The sequence below is a fragment of the Ananas comosus genome, linkage group 7 (genome assembly GCF_001540865.1).
Source record: "Ananas comosus cultivar F153 linkage group 7, ASM154086v1, whole genome shotgun sequence".
Lineage (NCBI taxonomy): Eukaryota > Viridiplantae > Streptophyta > Magnoliopsida > Poales > Bromeliaceae > Ananas > Ananas comosus.
In genome coordinates, this window is record NC_033627.1 from 9,482,021 (window position 1) to 9,499,700 (window position 17,680).

Here is a 17,680-nt window from a genome sequence, read left to right on the forward strand (position 1 = left end):
TCAATTTAAGATCGGAGTTATTGATCTTTATCTAGGTAGTGAATAGAATTTTCTATCAAAAATTCAACCTTCTCGGATTTTTTTGCACCATTAAACTAGCAAGTGTTCCATACCAGCCGTTAAAAATTGTCAATTTTGTGAGCTTTTGATCGTAAAGTAATGATATCGAAAAATTATAAAATTTAATTTTTAGATATTTTAAATGCTCTGTGACACCCCAATAGTCCCATATCGGATGGGAATGGGGTTGTCATTGGGTTTATAAGAGACTTAGACACTNTCAAATTTAATTAATTTATATTATATAATAAAATTTAAGTCTAAATATATTATCATAAAAATAATATTTATATTAATATATTTATTTATATATCTATTTATCTAATAAAATAAAGATAAGAATAAAGTTGTTCTCAGTTTTTCTAGGGACAATTTTTAGCGGGTTGTTCCAGAACAATCCAGAACAACCTGTTTTGACCAGAACAATCCGTTTCCTCCTGTTCTTTTACCGCATGGTTATAATTTAGGGAACATCCTGTATTGTTCCGAAATATCCTCGGTACCAACCGCAGCTGAGAGAACAAGGTTACCATCCTAGAGAGGGGTACGTGGAGACGAATTAGCGCTCTATGGTTTCGATCTCGTCCTTTTCCTCCTTATCTAAAGCCAGAAGCTGGGAAAAAGAGGGAAAAAAATAAAAAATAAAATAAAATAAAATCTCCCTTCGGATTTACTCGGCCATGTATGATTGGGCTGGGCCAGTAATGATGCCTTGGGCGAGCCGGTCCAATTAAAGAAAATGATAGCTTGGGTCCGGGCCAGAACTTCCAGTGCCTTTGATTTTAAGGCCCCGACAAACTCGGTGTACCGGATTGGACGAGTCGCGTTGGTGGGTCACTGGGTCGAGCCAGATTTGCTCGAGCCTAAATTATCTTGCATGCGTGATAGCTAGTGCACCAGCAAATATGTAAGTACTCCGAGCAGAAGATTCCTCTGCAAATGCCTCGCCCTCAACTCATCCAATCGGGGGGAGTCCGCGAAGGCAACGAAAAATTGTCAGGTGAAATTTTGTTGTTGCCCTTTAATGTAAAAGACCCAAAACTCTCCTCATGGATCAGTATCCTGTTTTCACTGGCCAGTATTCAGAGCAGGAGCATTAAAAAAATGTAACCCCAAATCCAACCTGCTGAATCTATTCCCGTACTTGTTACTTGGCCCATGCCTCCGTAAAATGGCATATTGTTTTGCATAAATATCTTTTAGGCCCGTTTGATTTAACGTGAAACTGTAAAAAGTAATTTTTGGTTTTTTTTTTTTTTTTTAACGTTTTGTAGTGTTCGGTGTGTAGGAAAAAAATAATTTTTTATCAATATTTGTGAAACAATCGTTGTACTCTAAAAATTTAAGTTGTTAGAGAACGGTATTTATATATTTTTCTATATTTAATATTTTTCTTAACATTCCCTCTCACATCTGGGCTCAAGATTTTCCCCTCACATCTGGACTCGAGATTTTTGTAATGCCCATAGCGTGAACTTAAATTAAATGAAAGAAAATTAATAATCTTAACACTCCCCTCACATCTGGGCTGTGAGCTTGAATTTTTTGCAAGGCGTATAACGTCAAGCTTAAATTAAATGAGAAAAAATTAATAATTTTAACACTCTCCCTCACATCTTGGCTCGAAATGACTTAAATTAACTTAGAGAAAATTAATAATGTTAGAAGTCTAGCATGACTCGAAATCAGAATCTTCTGCTCTGATATTATATGAAACAATCGTTATACTCTAAAAGCTTAAATTATTAGAAAATAATATATATATATATATTTTTTATTTAACACTCCCCTTAATAACATTTATTTGGTTAAAAGAAAAAAAAATCCACACTTGCTTGGTTCGGTCGAAAAAAAATGTTTGAAAAAAATTTTACGCAGTTTAAATTTTCGTTTTTCACCAAAAAATAGCAAAAAAAATAAAAATTTCAATTTTTTCTATATTCGTAAAAATACATGCATGAAAAGATAGTTTTACGTCAAGCCAAATAAGCGGAAAAGTATTTTTCATACCAAAAATAAATTTTTGGTTCATCTTAGGCGAACCAAACATCCCCTTAGTGAAAAACAATTTCACATATTTTTAGTGAAACATATCTTTGTGGTTTGTTTTATAGAAAAATATTTTTTTTTTGAGAAATATTTTATAGAAAAATATTATCTGTACACCTCAAAAAGAGAAAGCATATTTACACACTAAAGTTTTGAATTTATAAATTTTAATTTTAATATTATAGAAAAATTGACAAGGCATGCATAGGAGTGATATAGATCCTTAGACAAAGGAGCCTAAGATTTACTCTTTTGTTTTTGGATATATAAATCTCACTGTTCTTTTCGATACGAATGCGCAACTTCTTTTTTTTTTTTTTTCACTCTTTCTTGAGGCCTTGGATACTTTATTCTTGTAGCTTAATTCACTCTTTTTATGAATAATTAAAGTGAGTAGCAGGCTATCTTCTTTTTCAAAAAAAAAAAATGTGCAACTTAAAGTGAAAACTTTTTCCCCTCACTTTCCGTCTCTCTCAACCTATTTTCTTTTTCTGCAAACTGACCAATTACATGTCTCAAACTTTATCTCGGCCAAAGCAACTAGAAAAATAAATGTAATATTTTTCAATGAAAGAATGAATTTTCTCATGGAAAGTGCTTTTAATAGTTTTCTTTTAAATCAAAATAGCTAATTAATGAGTTATACGGAGATATTAAATGTGGATCGGATCACGATCTGAGACTTGTCACTTGGGCAAGAACCAGTATCTAAATCTTTCATAGACAACACCAATGTTTTCTTTTTTGCCCTACTAGCTAGGTGTGGTTATTGGAGTGAACCCATTAACTAATCGCCACAAAACACTACCTAGTTAAGAATAGGTTGTTGTTACATATCCAAAACAAAAACTAATCGTTTTTTAGTACAGGTCAGGCCATTAAAAAAAGTGCTGTACTTAAACTACAAAAAATAAATGCCAAATCAAGGAAATGTGAAACAGGCCAGATTTGAGCAGAACTAGATCGAAGTAGATCGAGATTCTTCGCCTGGCCCTGAGTTACAAATGGTAACTTAAATGCCCATGTGATTGCTGCAACATTGTCCCTGTCCCCATTGTCAATTCAATCCGAGAAATTACTGGCTCTGCCGCGCCATAACTAAGTCCTATATATATACTGGAACACTTGTATGTATGAGTTTTACTACGTACGTACAGAGGTTCCAAAAATCATAATATAATATGTTCTTCAATATTTGAAGAGATCTAGCTATCTATAGATTGAGAGTCACATATTTTAGATATCGAATTCTTAGCGATCGAACATTGATTTTTGGGCTGCTCGATACCTTTGGTAATAGAATTACTAAAAATTTACAAGTTTTTATATACATATTCTTTGATTATTGCATGTTGTACGTATATTATAAATGTAGAATGAATTAAGTTAGAATATTTTGGACAATAATATTCACTGTATACTTTTTAACAATTAGATATCTAGTCTAGGATTTAATATTGGTAGGTAGAAGTAGAACAACATTAATGTAGAAGGTTAATTAGAAAGTTGATTGAAAAAAAAAAAAAAATTATTTACTGTCAATTAATAGTGTTCTAGATAAACTCAATGTATATGGTGCATGAGATGTACGAATGCACGTGGTGTATGCAGTAATTTCTGATAAAATTCGGCCCGAGTCCGCATAGGCCGAGGTGGTTGGATCCTCTTAAATGCCACGTGTCTCCAGAGGAACCCCGACCAAAAAGATCCCAAGATTGAGCTGCACCCAATGGGGACTCCAGTACAGGATCTCAAATATGGTTTTTGGTGCGTGGTGAGTTAAAAAAAATGGAGAAGCGCCTTGGCTCAAGAGGAGGGGTCGACGGAGACAGGGATAAGGTGAGGAGGAACTTAAATGAGCCATTAATGGCTCCCAATCCCATTTGCTAAAGCATGGTGAGAAATTTAATGCCCTCCATTAATTTATTTTTATGGTACCTCTCATTAGAAGTTTTAGGCTTTTATCTCGTCGTGTTATTTCCATACTCTACTGAGTTTAGAGTTCTACATTGCATCCATCCAAGAGTTAATATAGGTTTTTTTTTAAATTTTACTGTTTAAAAAATAGGATTGTAATATGACTAACGATCGAGCTGATAACATTAGGCGTCTTTCTTTTCCTTTTGAAAGAGAAAGATAGCATAACTCAAGTTTTTGGTGCGATCGCTCGAGATTTGAGACAGTTGAATTTTACTAAAATAGTTTCATTAGCTCCGGTAAGTATTATAAATAGTAGTAGATAAGATTATGCTATAGTAGGGTATCTAAAATAGACCAAATTAGTAGATTGTGTCTCACATATATACTTTCTTAAAAAAAAAGGAAACATACTGATTATATCAAAATTAGAAAGAATCCATAATTTTAGTTCGCCATGGGTAGGGACATTATTGCCGATTTAATAATTTCTAGACGTTTTTTTTTTTTTCTTTTAAAAGAGAAAGATAGCATGTTATCTCAAATAAATTTTGAACTCGAGTCTTCAAATATGAACTATCAAATTTTTAGTCAACGGTACTAGATAAATTGGGGTCTACTACTTTGAACACTCCAAAATAAATATTGCGTTAGGATTGAGCAACACGTGGCTTAGTGTGCTTAAATATTCGGGGCCCAGTGTTTTGGATTTTACCGGACGTTCTAGTTGAAGTGCATATATATGTAACTCGGTCGATCAGTGGGTCAAGGGGAGGAGTAAATGCTCTAACATTTGTGATCCTCTCCCTCCTTGTGAAAGGGCTCCGATTAATGGAGAATTAAACATTGATGGTTCCCTTTGGCCACACCCTCAACTATCAACTATAACTAGAAGTATAGGTTTTGGGAAATTGTGTTTCTTCCAGTTGTGCATAAATGATGTACCAAATCACTCGATTTGGATTATATGTAAGATCCATGTATATGCCACACTAATATTTTGGCAATTTTGCGATAATTGTTAGAGCTGGTGGGAAGTATGAACATCTTATTTATCATATATAACTCCTTAAATTGTTCATCTGTGATAATTATTAGCTCATGTTAAAATCTCAAAGATGATTATAATATTAATTACAGACTCTTAAATCGTATTTTTGAAATATAGCAGATCACCAAACAGATGGTACAAACGATTACAATCTCAAAATAAGCATCAGATGAAACTTCTGAGTGATAATCGCCAAAAAAAAAAAAAAAAAAAAAAAATCTGTATCATATGAATGATTAAGCTGTCAAAATAACTGACAAATACAACTTTTGAACTGTAATTGTAAAAAAAAAAAGCCCTATTGTAACGATACGTGGTTCAAGATGTGATCATTCAAATTAATTGGTCATAACGAAATAATTAATAAATTCTCTTTGGATAAAAAAAAAATAATTAATTTATAAAGGAGCGGAGGGAGTAATAAATGCATTAATGTTCAAGATGGTGAGAAGGACGTACTTACTAAAATTAAATAATTATAAGGTACCTTTCAATGTGATGTGATGTAGCATGTATAAATACGAAACATAGGCCTTGCCTGACCATATTCAATTGCATTAAATTAACATCACACTCGGCTACTTAAATTGCAGTGCGGTTCGAAGAGCAAACCAAAGTTTGGCATGCAGTCCTTAGACACGACATTTAAAGCAGGAACCTGAAGAAAGTTTATTAAAGGGAAAACTTTAAAAAATTCCTCTGTGGTTTCGTATTTTTTTATTTTAATATTTCGTAGTTTAAAATGTATTAAATTAGTATCATGTGGTTTTATATTTTCTCACTTTAGTATTCTGTGATTTAAAATGTATCAAGATAGTATTCTGTGGTTTTATTTTTGTATCAAGTTAGTACCTTGTGGTTTTATTATTGTATCAAGTTAATACCATATGATTTTGTAAATTACAGGGTACTAAAGTGAGAAAGTGCGAAACCACGGGATACTAAAGTGAGAAAGTGTGAAATCATAGGATACTAACTTGTTACACTTTAAACCACATAATACTAAAGTGAGAAAAGTGAAACCATAAGGAGGGTATTTGAAGTTTTCCCTTTATTAAATTAGTTTACAATAAAAGCACATCATTTGGAGCGATTATATATATATATATATATATATATATAGTTGAGCTATGATACTTTTACAAGTATCACCATCATGGTGCTATTAGGTTTTAAGCCATTGGATCTACTTTTTGATTATTAATAGTCCTTGGATTAAACACTATTCCACCTGCCACTATCATCTCAACCTCACATCTCTCCATCCAAGGGCTAAAAACACACAAGTATCACCCCCATGATACTTTTACAAGTATTCTAGCCCTACTATATATATATATATATATATATATGTAGAGTAGGGCTACTATACTCTTATGAGTATAGAAGCCTTCGTACTCATAAGTTGTTTTCGATGATGGAGCTTCCGAATCGATGATCCACTCCGTTAAATATGATCTAGAGTATTTGAAACTTCTCGAAAATAAATTTTGTAAATTTTTGAAATCATAATAAAGTCCATCAAGAAGACATAAAATAAACAGTCAAAATCGAACGACGTCCTAAAAATGGATGATCGGATCCTTCAATTTAAGATCGGAGTTATTGATCTTTATCTAGGTAGTGAATAGAATTTTCTATCAAAAATTCAACCTACTCGAATTTTTTTGCACCATTAAACTAGTAAGTATTCCATACCGGCTGTTAAAAATTGTCAATTTTGTGAGATTTTGATCGTAAGGTAATGATATCGAAAAATTATAAAATTTGATTTTTAGATGTTTTAAATGCTCTAGATAACGTTTAACGGTGTGGATCGTCGATTTGGAAGCTCTATCATCAAAAACAACTTATGAGTACGAGAGTGATCGTACTCATAATAGTATAGTAGTTAGTTAAGACCGCTCGATATTTATATTCATCACCACATTCTTTTTCTCTTTTACAGCCGGAAAATGGAAAGATCAATCTTTTTAAGTTCAACGGTGTAGAAGTATCCAAATTACATGAAAGTTTAATAGAAAATTCTACTTAACATCAATAGCAAGATCAATACTTCTGATTTGAAATTTGAGTCCTTTATCATTATTTTTTATAAGATTTTTATTTTCAGCCGTTCATTTTGAGACTACTCGTTCACTAGGCAAACGAAGTCAAAAAATTATGAAATTTGGTTTCTAGATAGTTCCAATAGCGTAGATCATATCTAATGGAACTGATCGCCGAATCAAACGTCTCATCATCAAAAACAACTTACAAGTACGGAGGCCCCGGTACTTTCGAAAGCATAGGAGCCTACATATATATATATATATAGTTGAGCTAGAATACTCTCAAAAGCACTATGGGGGTGGTGCTTTTGAGTTTTTAGCCATTGGATGGAGAGATGTGAGGTTGAGATGATTGTGGTAGGTGGTGGTAGGTGGAATAGTGTTTGATCCAAGGGCCATTAGTAATCAAGAAGTAGATCCAATGGCTAAAACCTAATAGCACCATGGGGGTGATACTTGTAAAAGTATTCTAGCTCAATTATATATATATATATATATATATATATATATATATATATATATATATATATATATATATATAAATATATATATATTTATAGTCCGGTTACTATCCTATTAATAGGATTGAGCCATTGTCCTATCAAGTCGTTTGATCGATCGGAACTATTCAAATTGATAATCGACACCGTTGAAATTGATCTACACAATTAAAAATGTTTAGAAACCAAATTTTTGTAATATTTAAAAATCATTATCAAGTTCATCTTAAGAGGCACTGACAAGTGATCACTAGACAAATGATATCGAAAAATCGCAAAATTTATTTTCTTAGATACTTCAAATACTGTAGATCAAGTAACGGAGCCGATCGTCGATTCGAAAGTCGAACGTCGAAACAAAGTGAAGCACGAGCCCCTCGTGCTTTCATAAGCATTTTAGCCGCACTATATATATATATATATATTATTATATATTTATATATATATATATATATATATATATAATTATATATTCTTTATTCTGTTTGAGTTTTTTTTGCATTTAGCCCCCTGGCAAATTTTTATTTTAAAAATAGCCTTGTCAAAATTTAATTTGCAAAAATGACCCTAGCCTACACGCAGGGTGCCACTGTCAGCGCCCCGCTGGCGGGGCGGTGCTGGAGGCGGTAGTTAAGTTAAACACGGTGAACCATTCACTGTGTCTAAACACGGTGAATGTTCACCGTGATTTAGTACGGTATTTTTGTTATTGAAAGAGAATAGGAAATTTGTATTCCCTCTTCTATTTTTTCAAAAATCCGAACCCGAAACCCGAAAATCAAATTAAAATTCAAACCGGATAAACCCGACGGATTTAAAAATTCATACCCATATCCATATCCGACCAAAAAAATTGAAACCGAACCTGAACTTCAGCGGATTTTTAAAAATCTATACCGTTAGAATGAAGATCTAAGAAATAAAAATTATTAAATATTTTATATATTGTATAAATAAATAAAAATAAATTATATATATATATATATATATAAAATTTATTCGGGTTTGGATTCGGATAATATTTTGGATATCCATATCTATTGACATCCCTACTTTCTATTTCTTTTTTCAATATACAAAAAAATACGTACTAAATACGGTGAACCATTCATTGTGTTTGAACACGGTAAATGGTTCACCGTGTTCAACTTAACATACGGGCTCCGTTCCTGCCTGCGTGGCGCTGACGTAGTACCTGTGTGGCAGACTTAGGACCATTTTTGCGAATTAAATTTTGACAGGATTAATTTTAAAATAAAAATTTATCGGAAGGCTAAATGCAAAAAAAAAAAAACCCTTCTGTTTGGCATTTCCGTATCGATAATTTGGGGATTAGGCGTTTTCGGATTTTACGGGAGCGGTGACAAAGAAGATAAAAGCTGCCATTCACATGATAGCAGTTACCATGCACGGCGCACATGATGCGTCCTTGTTTTCTCGGCACAAGAGCTCGGAGCTCGCATGTTCGTGGTGCACAGTATACACACATATAAAGCACGTGACAACCCCTGCTACCGCATCTCCCCGTCCGTGACCTCACCACTTCACCTCTATTTTATTATTATTTTTATTACTGCTAGCGTACAAACTAAGAGGAACGACCGCGCAGCAGAAGCGATGCGAAAGGAAAGAGATTCGGATCGAATTTGTCCCGGGACTGGCGATTACCGGCCCCTGATTTACGCCGCACAAAACTACCGCCGCTTACAACGCCGTTTTATATGCTCTATTGCTCTTTGTCCGTTGCACATAATGTCTACTCTAGCACGCACTCCCTCCGCAACACCGGAACAAATTAATTAAATCTCCACCGTTTCGACCCGCAAGTTAATTTGAAGCACCTACATATTCTATCCTCCTTTGTTTTTTTTTTTGACAATTTCTACTTGTACATTTTAAAAGGGAATATAGATCTTACATTCTTCAGTGTGGAATTAATAGTGCTTGAATGGAATGGGTATAAGATATACACCTAGTATTTTTTTTTTTTTTTTTTGTGGCTAATTTACCTAAATGGCGTTTGCATTTTAGACTATATATGTCTTAATTAACTTTCTGCATTAAACATTATATTAATTTTCATTCTGATTTTTGTCATTATTTCAAATAGTTTTAAAAGTTTAGAATGATTATTACATTTATCTAGTAAATATTTAGTAAAAATAAATTTATAGATAAAAAAGAGATTGTAGAGGCTATAGTGACATGTGTCATCATCTTATAGCTGCAGCAGCCCTCTTTCAATGTATTGTTAATTAAGATTAAAATAAAATAGATTTCCAAACTAAAAATATTTTGGGAGTTTGCCAATATTTTAATGCCCTTTTGGTATTAACTTTTTTTTTTTTTTTTTTTTTGAGAGATAGGCAGCACGCTACCCGCTTCGTTTATTTCATTTAGAAATAAATTTAGCTGGAAATATGAATCAACTAGAATTCAAACTTGCGACCTCGGGTACCGAGCAACAAGCCTTTTGCCACTTGCTCTAGAAACGATCGGTGTTATTAACTATTAAGGTAGTCTGATGCTGCTATATCAAAAGTATATAGTTGGAATTGTACACGATATGTTTTATCAATTTTCTAAAAGGAATCACTAAATGCATATTTTAGCTAACTCATTCTTACATGTACAACGTTAGATTGTCACGGTAACAAATATATTAATAATATTTTTTTTTTTTTTTTTTTTTTTTTTGTTTTATAGCAATTAAGTTCACTAAAAGGAATTAAAAACTATTATTGTTGCCTAGAGTCAAATTGATCTCATGCAACAACACATGCACCGACGTAATCAAATCCGATTACCCGGAGTTAATCTCGTGAACCCCATCATCCCCTCCCCAAACCACTCCCCTTTCTTTCCGTTGCTTCCAACGACCAACCACCACCCCAACCTCCACTCCTCTCCACTATAAATGTGTGCGCGCGAACACACACCCCTAACTCAAATCCCACACATATACGCCTCTCGGGATAATGGAGATGATTAAGATCACCAACTGCTTGTTGCTTGTTGCGTCCCTGCTCTTGAAGCTCCATAGTTCTAATGCTTCCTCGTCCTCTTTAGATTACGCAGACGCCCTCGAGAAATCGATTCTTTTCTTCGAGGGCCAGCGGTCGGGCAAACTCCCCGCCGATCAGCGAATGACTTGGCGGGGCGACTCCGCGCTCTCCGACGGCTCCGCTAACCATGTCTTTACTCTCCTCCAATTAATGCCATTTTTCGCATATAATTTTATCTTATTAATAGTAGCAGCAGATCACTGCAATCCCTCCGCAATATATATACTAGTGCAGATTAAGTATGAAAATTTTGGCTTGCATTGTTATAAATGAATTGTAGGTGGATTTGGTGGGAGGATATTACGATGCGGGGGACAACGTCAAGTTCGGCTTCCCGATGGCCTTCACGACGACGATGCTGGCGTGGAGTGTGATCGAGTTCGGAGACAAGATGCAGGGCCAGCTCGATCACGCCAGAGCCGCCGTCCGGTGGGGCGCCGACTATCTTCTAAAAGCCGCCACAGCAACTCCCAACACTCTATATGTTCAGGTCGCTAAACTTGTACATCATTAGACATGACTTCTACACTGTAAACAAAATTATATTTAAACTTTTTTTTTTTTTTTTTTATATTTAACTACACTTAAAAGTGTCTCAATATAATCTTTCGTTATTTTTTAAAGCGTCCATCAAAATATCAACAAATAAAGAATCACTATATATATATCAATGTTTATACTAAATATCGGTAAAATATATTCTGACGTTTTAAAGTATCAGTATTTTTTGAATAGAGGGTTCATATGACAACGTTTTTCGAATCGTCAGTATTTACTATATTATAGAGACGCTTTCCTCAAGAGTCGTCTAAAAAGTGTTCTTATATTGAGTTTTACTTATAGTGTAATTACATTACTCATTTTCTGATAGTTTGAAAACTAATTGTATGTTGTGATCGATTCTGGTAGAATTAAAAAGTAGCGGAAACTTATAAACTGGATAATCAATATATCCAGAAATTAAAATCAGATCAAAGGATCGCTTGTTTAATCCTATGACTTGAATAACTGGATTAAATCTCCATCCGCTACCTCTTTTTCGGAACGCAATTAATTAGTAATTGATGATTTCTTAAACTGTAGGTTGCTGACCCGAATAAGGATCACCAATGCTGGGAGAGGCCGGAGGACATGGACACGCCCCGCGGAGTCTACAAGGTGACGAGCCAAAACCCCGGGTCCGATGTCGCGGGAGAGACGGCCGCGGCATTGGCGGCGTCCTCTATTGTGTTCAGAGATTGCGATCCAGCTTACTCTCGGAAACTACTACAAACAGCCATGAAAGTAAATCACAATCTCCACTATATATGTTATATATAGTTTAGTTCATCTTTTCAATAAATGAAACGAATAATATGTTATATATTATCATTTTTTTTTTAAAATAAATAAATAGTGTCAAATTTGCGGTTTCAGGTCTTTGATTTCGCGGATCGTTACCGGGGAGCGTACAGTGATTCACTCAGCTCCGTCGTGTCTCCGTTCTACACCTCCTACTCCGGATACCAAGTAAGTGATGATATGAAAAAATTCGGCTACAATACTTTCAAAAATAATTTATTTCTATTTTTTCAAAAAAAAATTAGTCATTATTTTGTGATTATAAGTGAGTAATTTATGATTCTGCGGAAACAGGATGAGCTGCTGTGGGGAGCTGCATGGCTGCACTGGGCGTCAGATGACATCTCTTACATGTCGTACATTCAGTCCAACGGCAACACTTTGGGGGCACAAGACGATGACTACTCCTTCAGCTGGGACGATAAGCGCATCGGTACTAAAGTTCTTCTCGCCAAGGTATTCTTCCTCTCTGCTCATTCAGAAAGTTATTTGATGATTGAAAACAACAACAAAAGCGAAAGCAAATTAAACCTTTTATTCAATAGAATTACCGGACATAAATACATTACTCTTCACGCTTTGCTTAATTAGCTACAATACTATGTGTTGAATTTTAACTTATCTAATTTATTAACATCACTTTAGTCGAATGTTTCATTAAATATTAAGTACTCTTTGGCGCAATAAAACGGATATACGTCGACTGTGGATATATATGTGAAAGCTATTATATATTTTCCATTTGCTTGACCACGTGTAAGAAGGTTATTTTGACTTAAGTTTATCTGGATGTATAATATTTTTTTTTAAAAAAATTAACATGTTTTGGCCATTAATTGTTACTAAAATTGACAGTACTGTTTGTTAAAAGGTGGGTTATATTATTAATAGAATTAACAGCTAAATTTAACACAAATTTTAATTTAACTAACTATGATAATTGAAATCAAAATAATAAACCGAAAATAAAGCTGGGACCCATTTATTTATTTATTTATTTTAATTTACATTTCCACCAAGAGTTCAGCAAGACCAATTGTTTTTCTTCTCCAAATTTTGGACAGGGTTTCCTGCAGAACAGGATTGACTCACTGCAACTATACAAGGCCCACTCAGACAACTACATTTGCTCTTTGGTCCCTGGATCAAACCGTTTCCAATCCCAATACACCCCAGGTCATTAATTTTAGAGCGATGCTATCTGCACGCCTGTAAGTTTTACCGGTTATAAATCTAACACGCAACCCATCTACTGAACACTAATATCATTTCATGACTTATATAGAATTTTATTTTTTATACTGAAAATTCAAAAGAGTTTTCTAGATCCTAAGATGGATAGTTGTAAACTTTACATCGTATTCATGGGGTGTATGTAGAGAGCATTTTCTTAATTGTATATATATATATATATATATTTAGTCCAGATACTGTAGGTCGATAATTTACTGTTCTCTGCAACACTTACTGAGCAGCAAATTAATATAAACAGGGGGGCTTCTTTACAAAGAAAGTGACAGCAACCTGCAGTATGTGACTTCCACTACTTTTCTCCTCCTCACCTACGCCAAGTACCTGCAGGGCTCAAATGGAGGATCAGCCTCCTGCGGGAGTAGTACAATCACTGCTGGAGACCTCATTTCACTGGCTAAAAAGCAGGTAGAGAAGATCAAGAACTCGCTGTGTCGTTTGTCCAAAAATGTGTTCTTCAAACACAACCGCTTTAATATCTTAGAATCACTAAAGATATTTAAAAACACTTTAAAGCTCTGCTCGTCTGGTTCTACGGAACGACGGCAAGAATCTCCGATGGCCCATGAAACGTTCGCATGCACCATCATAATTTAGAATTGGTGGAGTAGAATTCCAAAATACATCTAAATTTTTTTGGAGACTTTGCGAAAGCAATGAGCCCATACGAATGGGCTCGCATTAGTGGGGCCTGTCTGACCCAATGTCTAGAATAACTTCTCGGCAAAAATATATTAAATTTATCTGAACTATGGATCATTTTGAATCAACTATTTGATCTTTTAAAATTTTGATTTTGCTATCCAATCTTTTAATTTGTTAGATTTGAACTAGTTAATAATACTTTGACTTTAAAATATAAATTAATTATTTATTTTAATAAATTTATACTTATAAAATATACGAACTAAATCTGTAAATAAACTATGTATTAAAATTGTAAAGTCAAAGTACAGTTGATTGACTAAACTCAAATAAATTAAAAAATGGGATAGAAAATTTGAAAGATTGGATAGCGAATTCAAAAAATGAACTTTTCAACTCCGAGAAATCAGTGTGATGTGTTTTATTTCGTGAAATAAAAGCTTACAGAGGTATCTAAACTTTGTAGAGAAACTTGTGGCAACAGTTTCTTTGAAACTTAATTGGTCGATCTTTTTGAAATGATTGGTACGATACCTCTAAAAGCCTAGTTTGTCTGGTTGGATTTCAAATTATAAGCCAGAAGCGAATTAAAAATTAAAAATTAAAAAATAAATGTAATATTTTGTTTTTTTTTAGCTCTTCTGTGATATCATGCCAATTTCATTTTAGCGAGCAGAGTCTTTTTTAGCTGATGCCAGTATACCTGGATATACGTTAGGTGGATTACATACTGGGCCAGAATCCGGCGAGGATGTCGTACATGGTCGGATACGGCGCCCGGTATCCGCTGCACGTCCACCACCGGGGTTCGTCGCTTCCCTCCGTCCACGCCAACCCCTCCCACATCTCGTGCAACGACGGGTTCCGCTACTTGAACTCGGGCTCGCCGAACCCGAACGTGCTTGTTGGGGCCGTGCTAGGCGGGCCGGACAACAACGACCAGTTCTCCGACGACCGCAATGACTACCAGCAGTCGGAGCCCGCGACGTACATCAACGCGCCCCTCGTCGGAGCCCTCGCTTTCCTCGCGGGTGCTCCGGTGTAACAACTATTAGGCTAAGCCTCGAGCTTTATATATATAAATATAAAATATATTTATATGCATGTGATCGATGCATTTATGATGCATGGTAGAGAGTGGGATTTAGCATTCTCAAGCTCCCCTGACCATGTCAAGATTTGAAGCAATATATATATAGTGAATGTTGTATCAGTGTACGGACAAAGTATTTTCATTCTCAAGGTTTCTTCCTCTCGCTTCCGTTAGATTTAACTTACAATATTTAGTGAAGAACTTAATAGATACAATAATTAAATTTTCAATAATTATTATATATTATTCATTCAAAACTATGGGGACAAACAATGTAATTAAATAATCTTACTGTATTAGCTCTTCTCTCGATCGCATTCCTTATTATCGCATCACATACGTACTTTAACCCTACTACTAATTAAATAATAATATTTTCACTATTTAAAAGTTGAAGAATTAGATTGAAATAACTGATTAGATGAAATATTTTTACAAGATTAGGGATTTAAAACGTATCTTAGAAATTGATCTAAAACTTTGAGAAACAAAACAAAACTTGAATATATATATATTATATATATATATATATATATATTATATATATTATATTATATATATATATATATATATATATAGAGCTTTTTAACTCTTTATATATTAGTAAAAAGCTTTAATATATTTTTTTTCTTTTATATACTAGTGCGTTACACATGTTCATAATCATAACAAACTAAAAAAAAATGATTATTAATTTTCTCTCAATATTATTTTTTTAGATATTTTAAATTGTTGGTATAAAATATTCTAAAACTGCGGTTTCAAATCAAAGTTAAAGTTTTTTCTCCAATCAATATCAATTTTATTAATGATTTGTTGCAAACCCCCTCAACTGTAGTCATTTTGAAATTATGTCATTTGAAAATTAAGTGATTGTTGGCGTCAAAGAAATTGCGCCACGTGGTAAATAGGGATGCACTGCAGTCATGGCCTTTAAAGTCAGGGATAAATAACATATGATGCATCAGAATCAGAGAAGGAGTCGCAGCAAATCGTAAAGCAGTTAAGGCTCACACGGTTACATACGGTTAAGATCGGCTAGTAGTGGTGTCACGCTCCGGGACCCAGCAGAGACCTACCCGGTACGTGTCCAGACCCGTCATATGCCTACAACACATAAGGCGTCTACAATAAAGTGATAATTAAAGCAATAATAAACAAGCGTCTAGAGATATCAGATCATGATTACAACTAAATTCTAATAGCAAATGGATAAATATAAGAACTAAATAACTAACATAATCCACAAAGATGATACATCATAAAATTTCAAATACAAGTGCTAGATATACAAAAATGATGGTCTTTACACATGGGTACAAAAACTCTCACTCTCTACAATAGATACAAAAATAGAGAGATGACCATCTAAAGCAAAATCTCCTCGCTATCTAGCTAGATGCGATCCCCTTTTCGCGATCCCGAGCCTCTCCCGGTGCGGATGGCTCTGAAATAAAAACAACAACATAGAGGATGTGAGAACTATTAAACAATAGTTTCCAGTGGATAAGCCGCCGACCTCAGCGAAATACACCACTAGGCTATAGAGGCAAAAGTAGTAATAAAGCTGAAATAAACAACAAGTAAATTTTGCAAGTTTAATTTTGTTAAGCTACTATACCTCAATTTAGCATGATGTCAACATGTAACCCTACTAATCTATCATGAACAAGTATATCCAATATGTATACTAGTATGTTCTAAACATATCTAACATGTGTACAAATATGCACCAAGCATGATTAATAAGTATACTACTATACATTAAGCATTGATTAACAAGTACACTACTAGCATTAAGCATTAATTAACAAGTATACTACTATGTCCAATAAGTGCACTATGATGTCCAACCAAAACCTACCATCAAGTAGTAATTGTCACTTATTGTTAAATGCCATTTTTCCATTTCCAATTAAGGACCTACACAAGTGTAGTCCGGCTTGTGCCGCCTAATTGCCCGTGGTAGTCCAACATTCCCTTGCTAGGAATGTCACGCCCGGGTACCAGCGAAAGCATAACCGGTACGTGCACAAACTCGCCATACACCTGCAGTATATAAGGCGTCTACAAGTAACAAGTCGATAGGAAGAAAATATAGAAAATCATATCCTGATATCAGAGCAACGTACAAGTCGATGATACAATCAATAATAGAACGAGGAGTAAACAATACAAAATCTCAACTAAGGGAGAAGTACCACAACCGTAGTGTCTGGTCCAAAAGTAAATATACATCACAGGTATACACAAAAGTAGATACAATGGTAGTCTCTCTATACATAGGGACATCACCCTCGACCGTAGCTCGAGTAGTAAGGTGATCGACTAGCAAGCCCCTAGCAATGTCTAGCTAGACGCGACTCCCTTGCCACGATCCCTAACCTCTCCTGTAAATGGCTCTGTAAAATCAACCACAAAAGGGCGTGAGAACTATTAACAATAGTTCCCAGGGGGTAAGCTGCCAGTCTCGGCGAATTACACCACTAGGCTCATGATGTACTAAATGAAAGTAAAAACAGTAATTGCATGACATATGTATGCAATGCTAACAAGTAATCAACATGTAATCATGATTTCTGCAGTAATGAATCAACTGAATAATAGAAGCATAGCAACTACTGTAAGCATGAACATAAGTATGGATGTGTAAGTAA

The 17,680-nt window shown here is 34.4% G+C and overlaps 1 protein-coding gene across 1 annotated transcript; it reads left to right on the forward strand.

The window, feature by feature from the left end:
* Positions 10,587-15,143, forward strand: LOC109712509 (endoglucanase 1-like). The gene is made up of 8 exons (XM_020236104.1): positions 10,587-10,822; positions 10,974-11,183; positions 11,777-11,977; positions 12,110-12,202; positions 12,329-12,490; positions 13,099-13,210; positions 13,527-13,693; positions 14,649-15,143. The coding sequence occupies exons 1-8, from the start codon at positions 10,607-10,609 to the stop codon at positions 14,973-14,975; spliced, it is 1,488 nt and encodes a 495-aa protein (XP_020091693.1). The 5' UTR covers positions 10,587-10,606; the 3' UTR covers positions 14,976-15,143.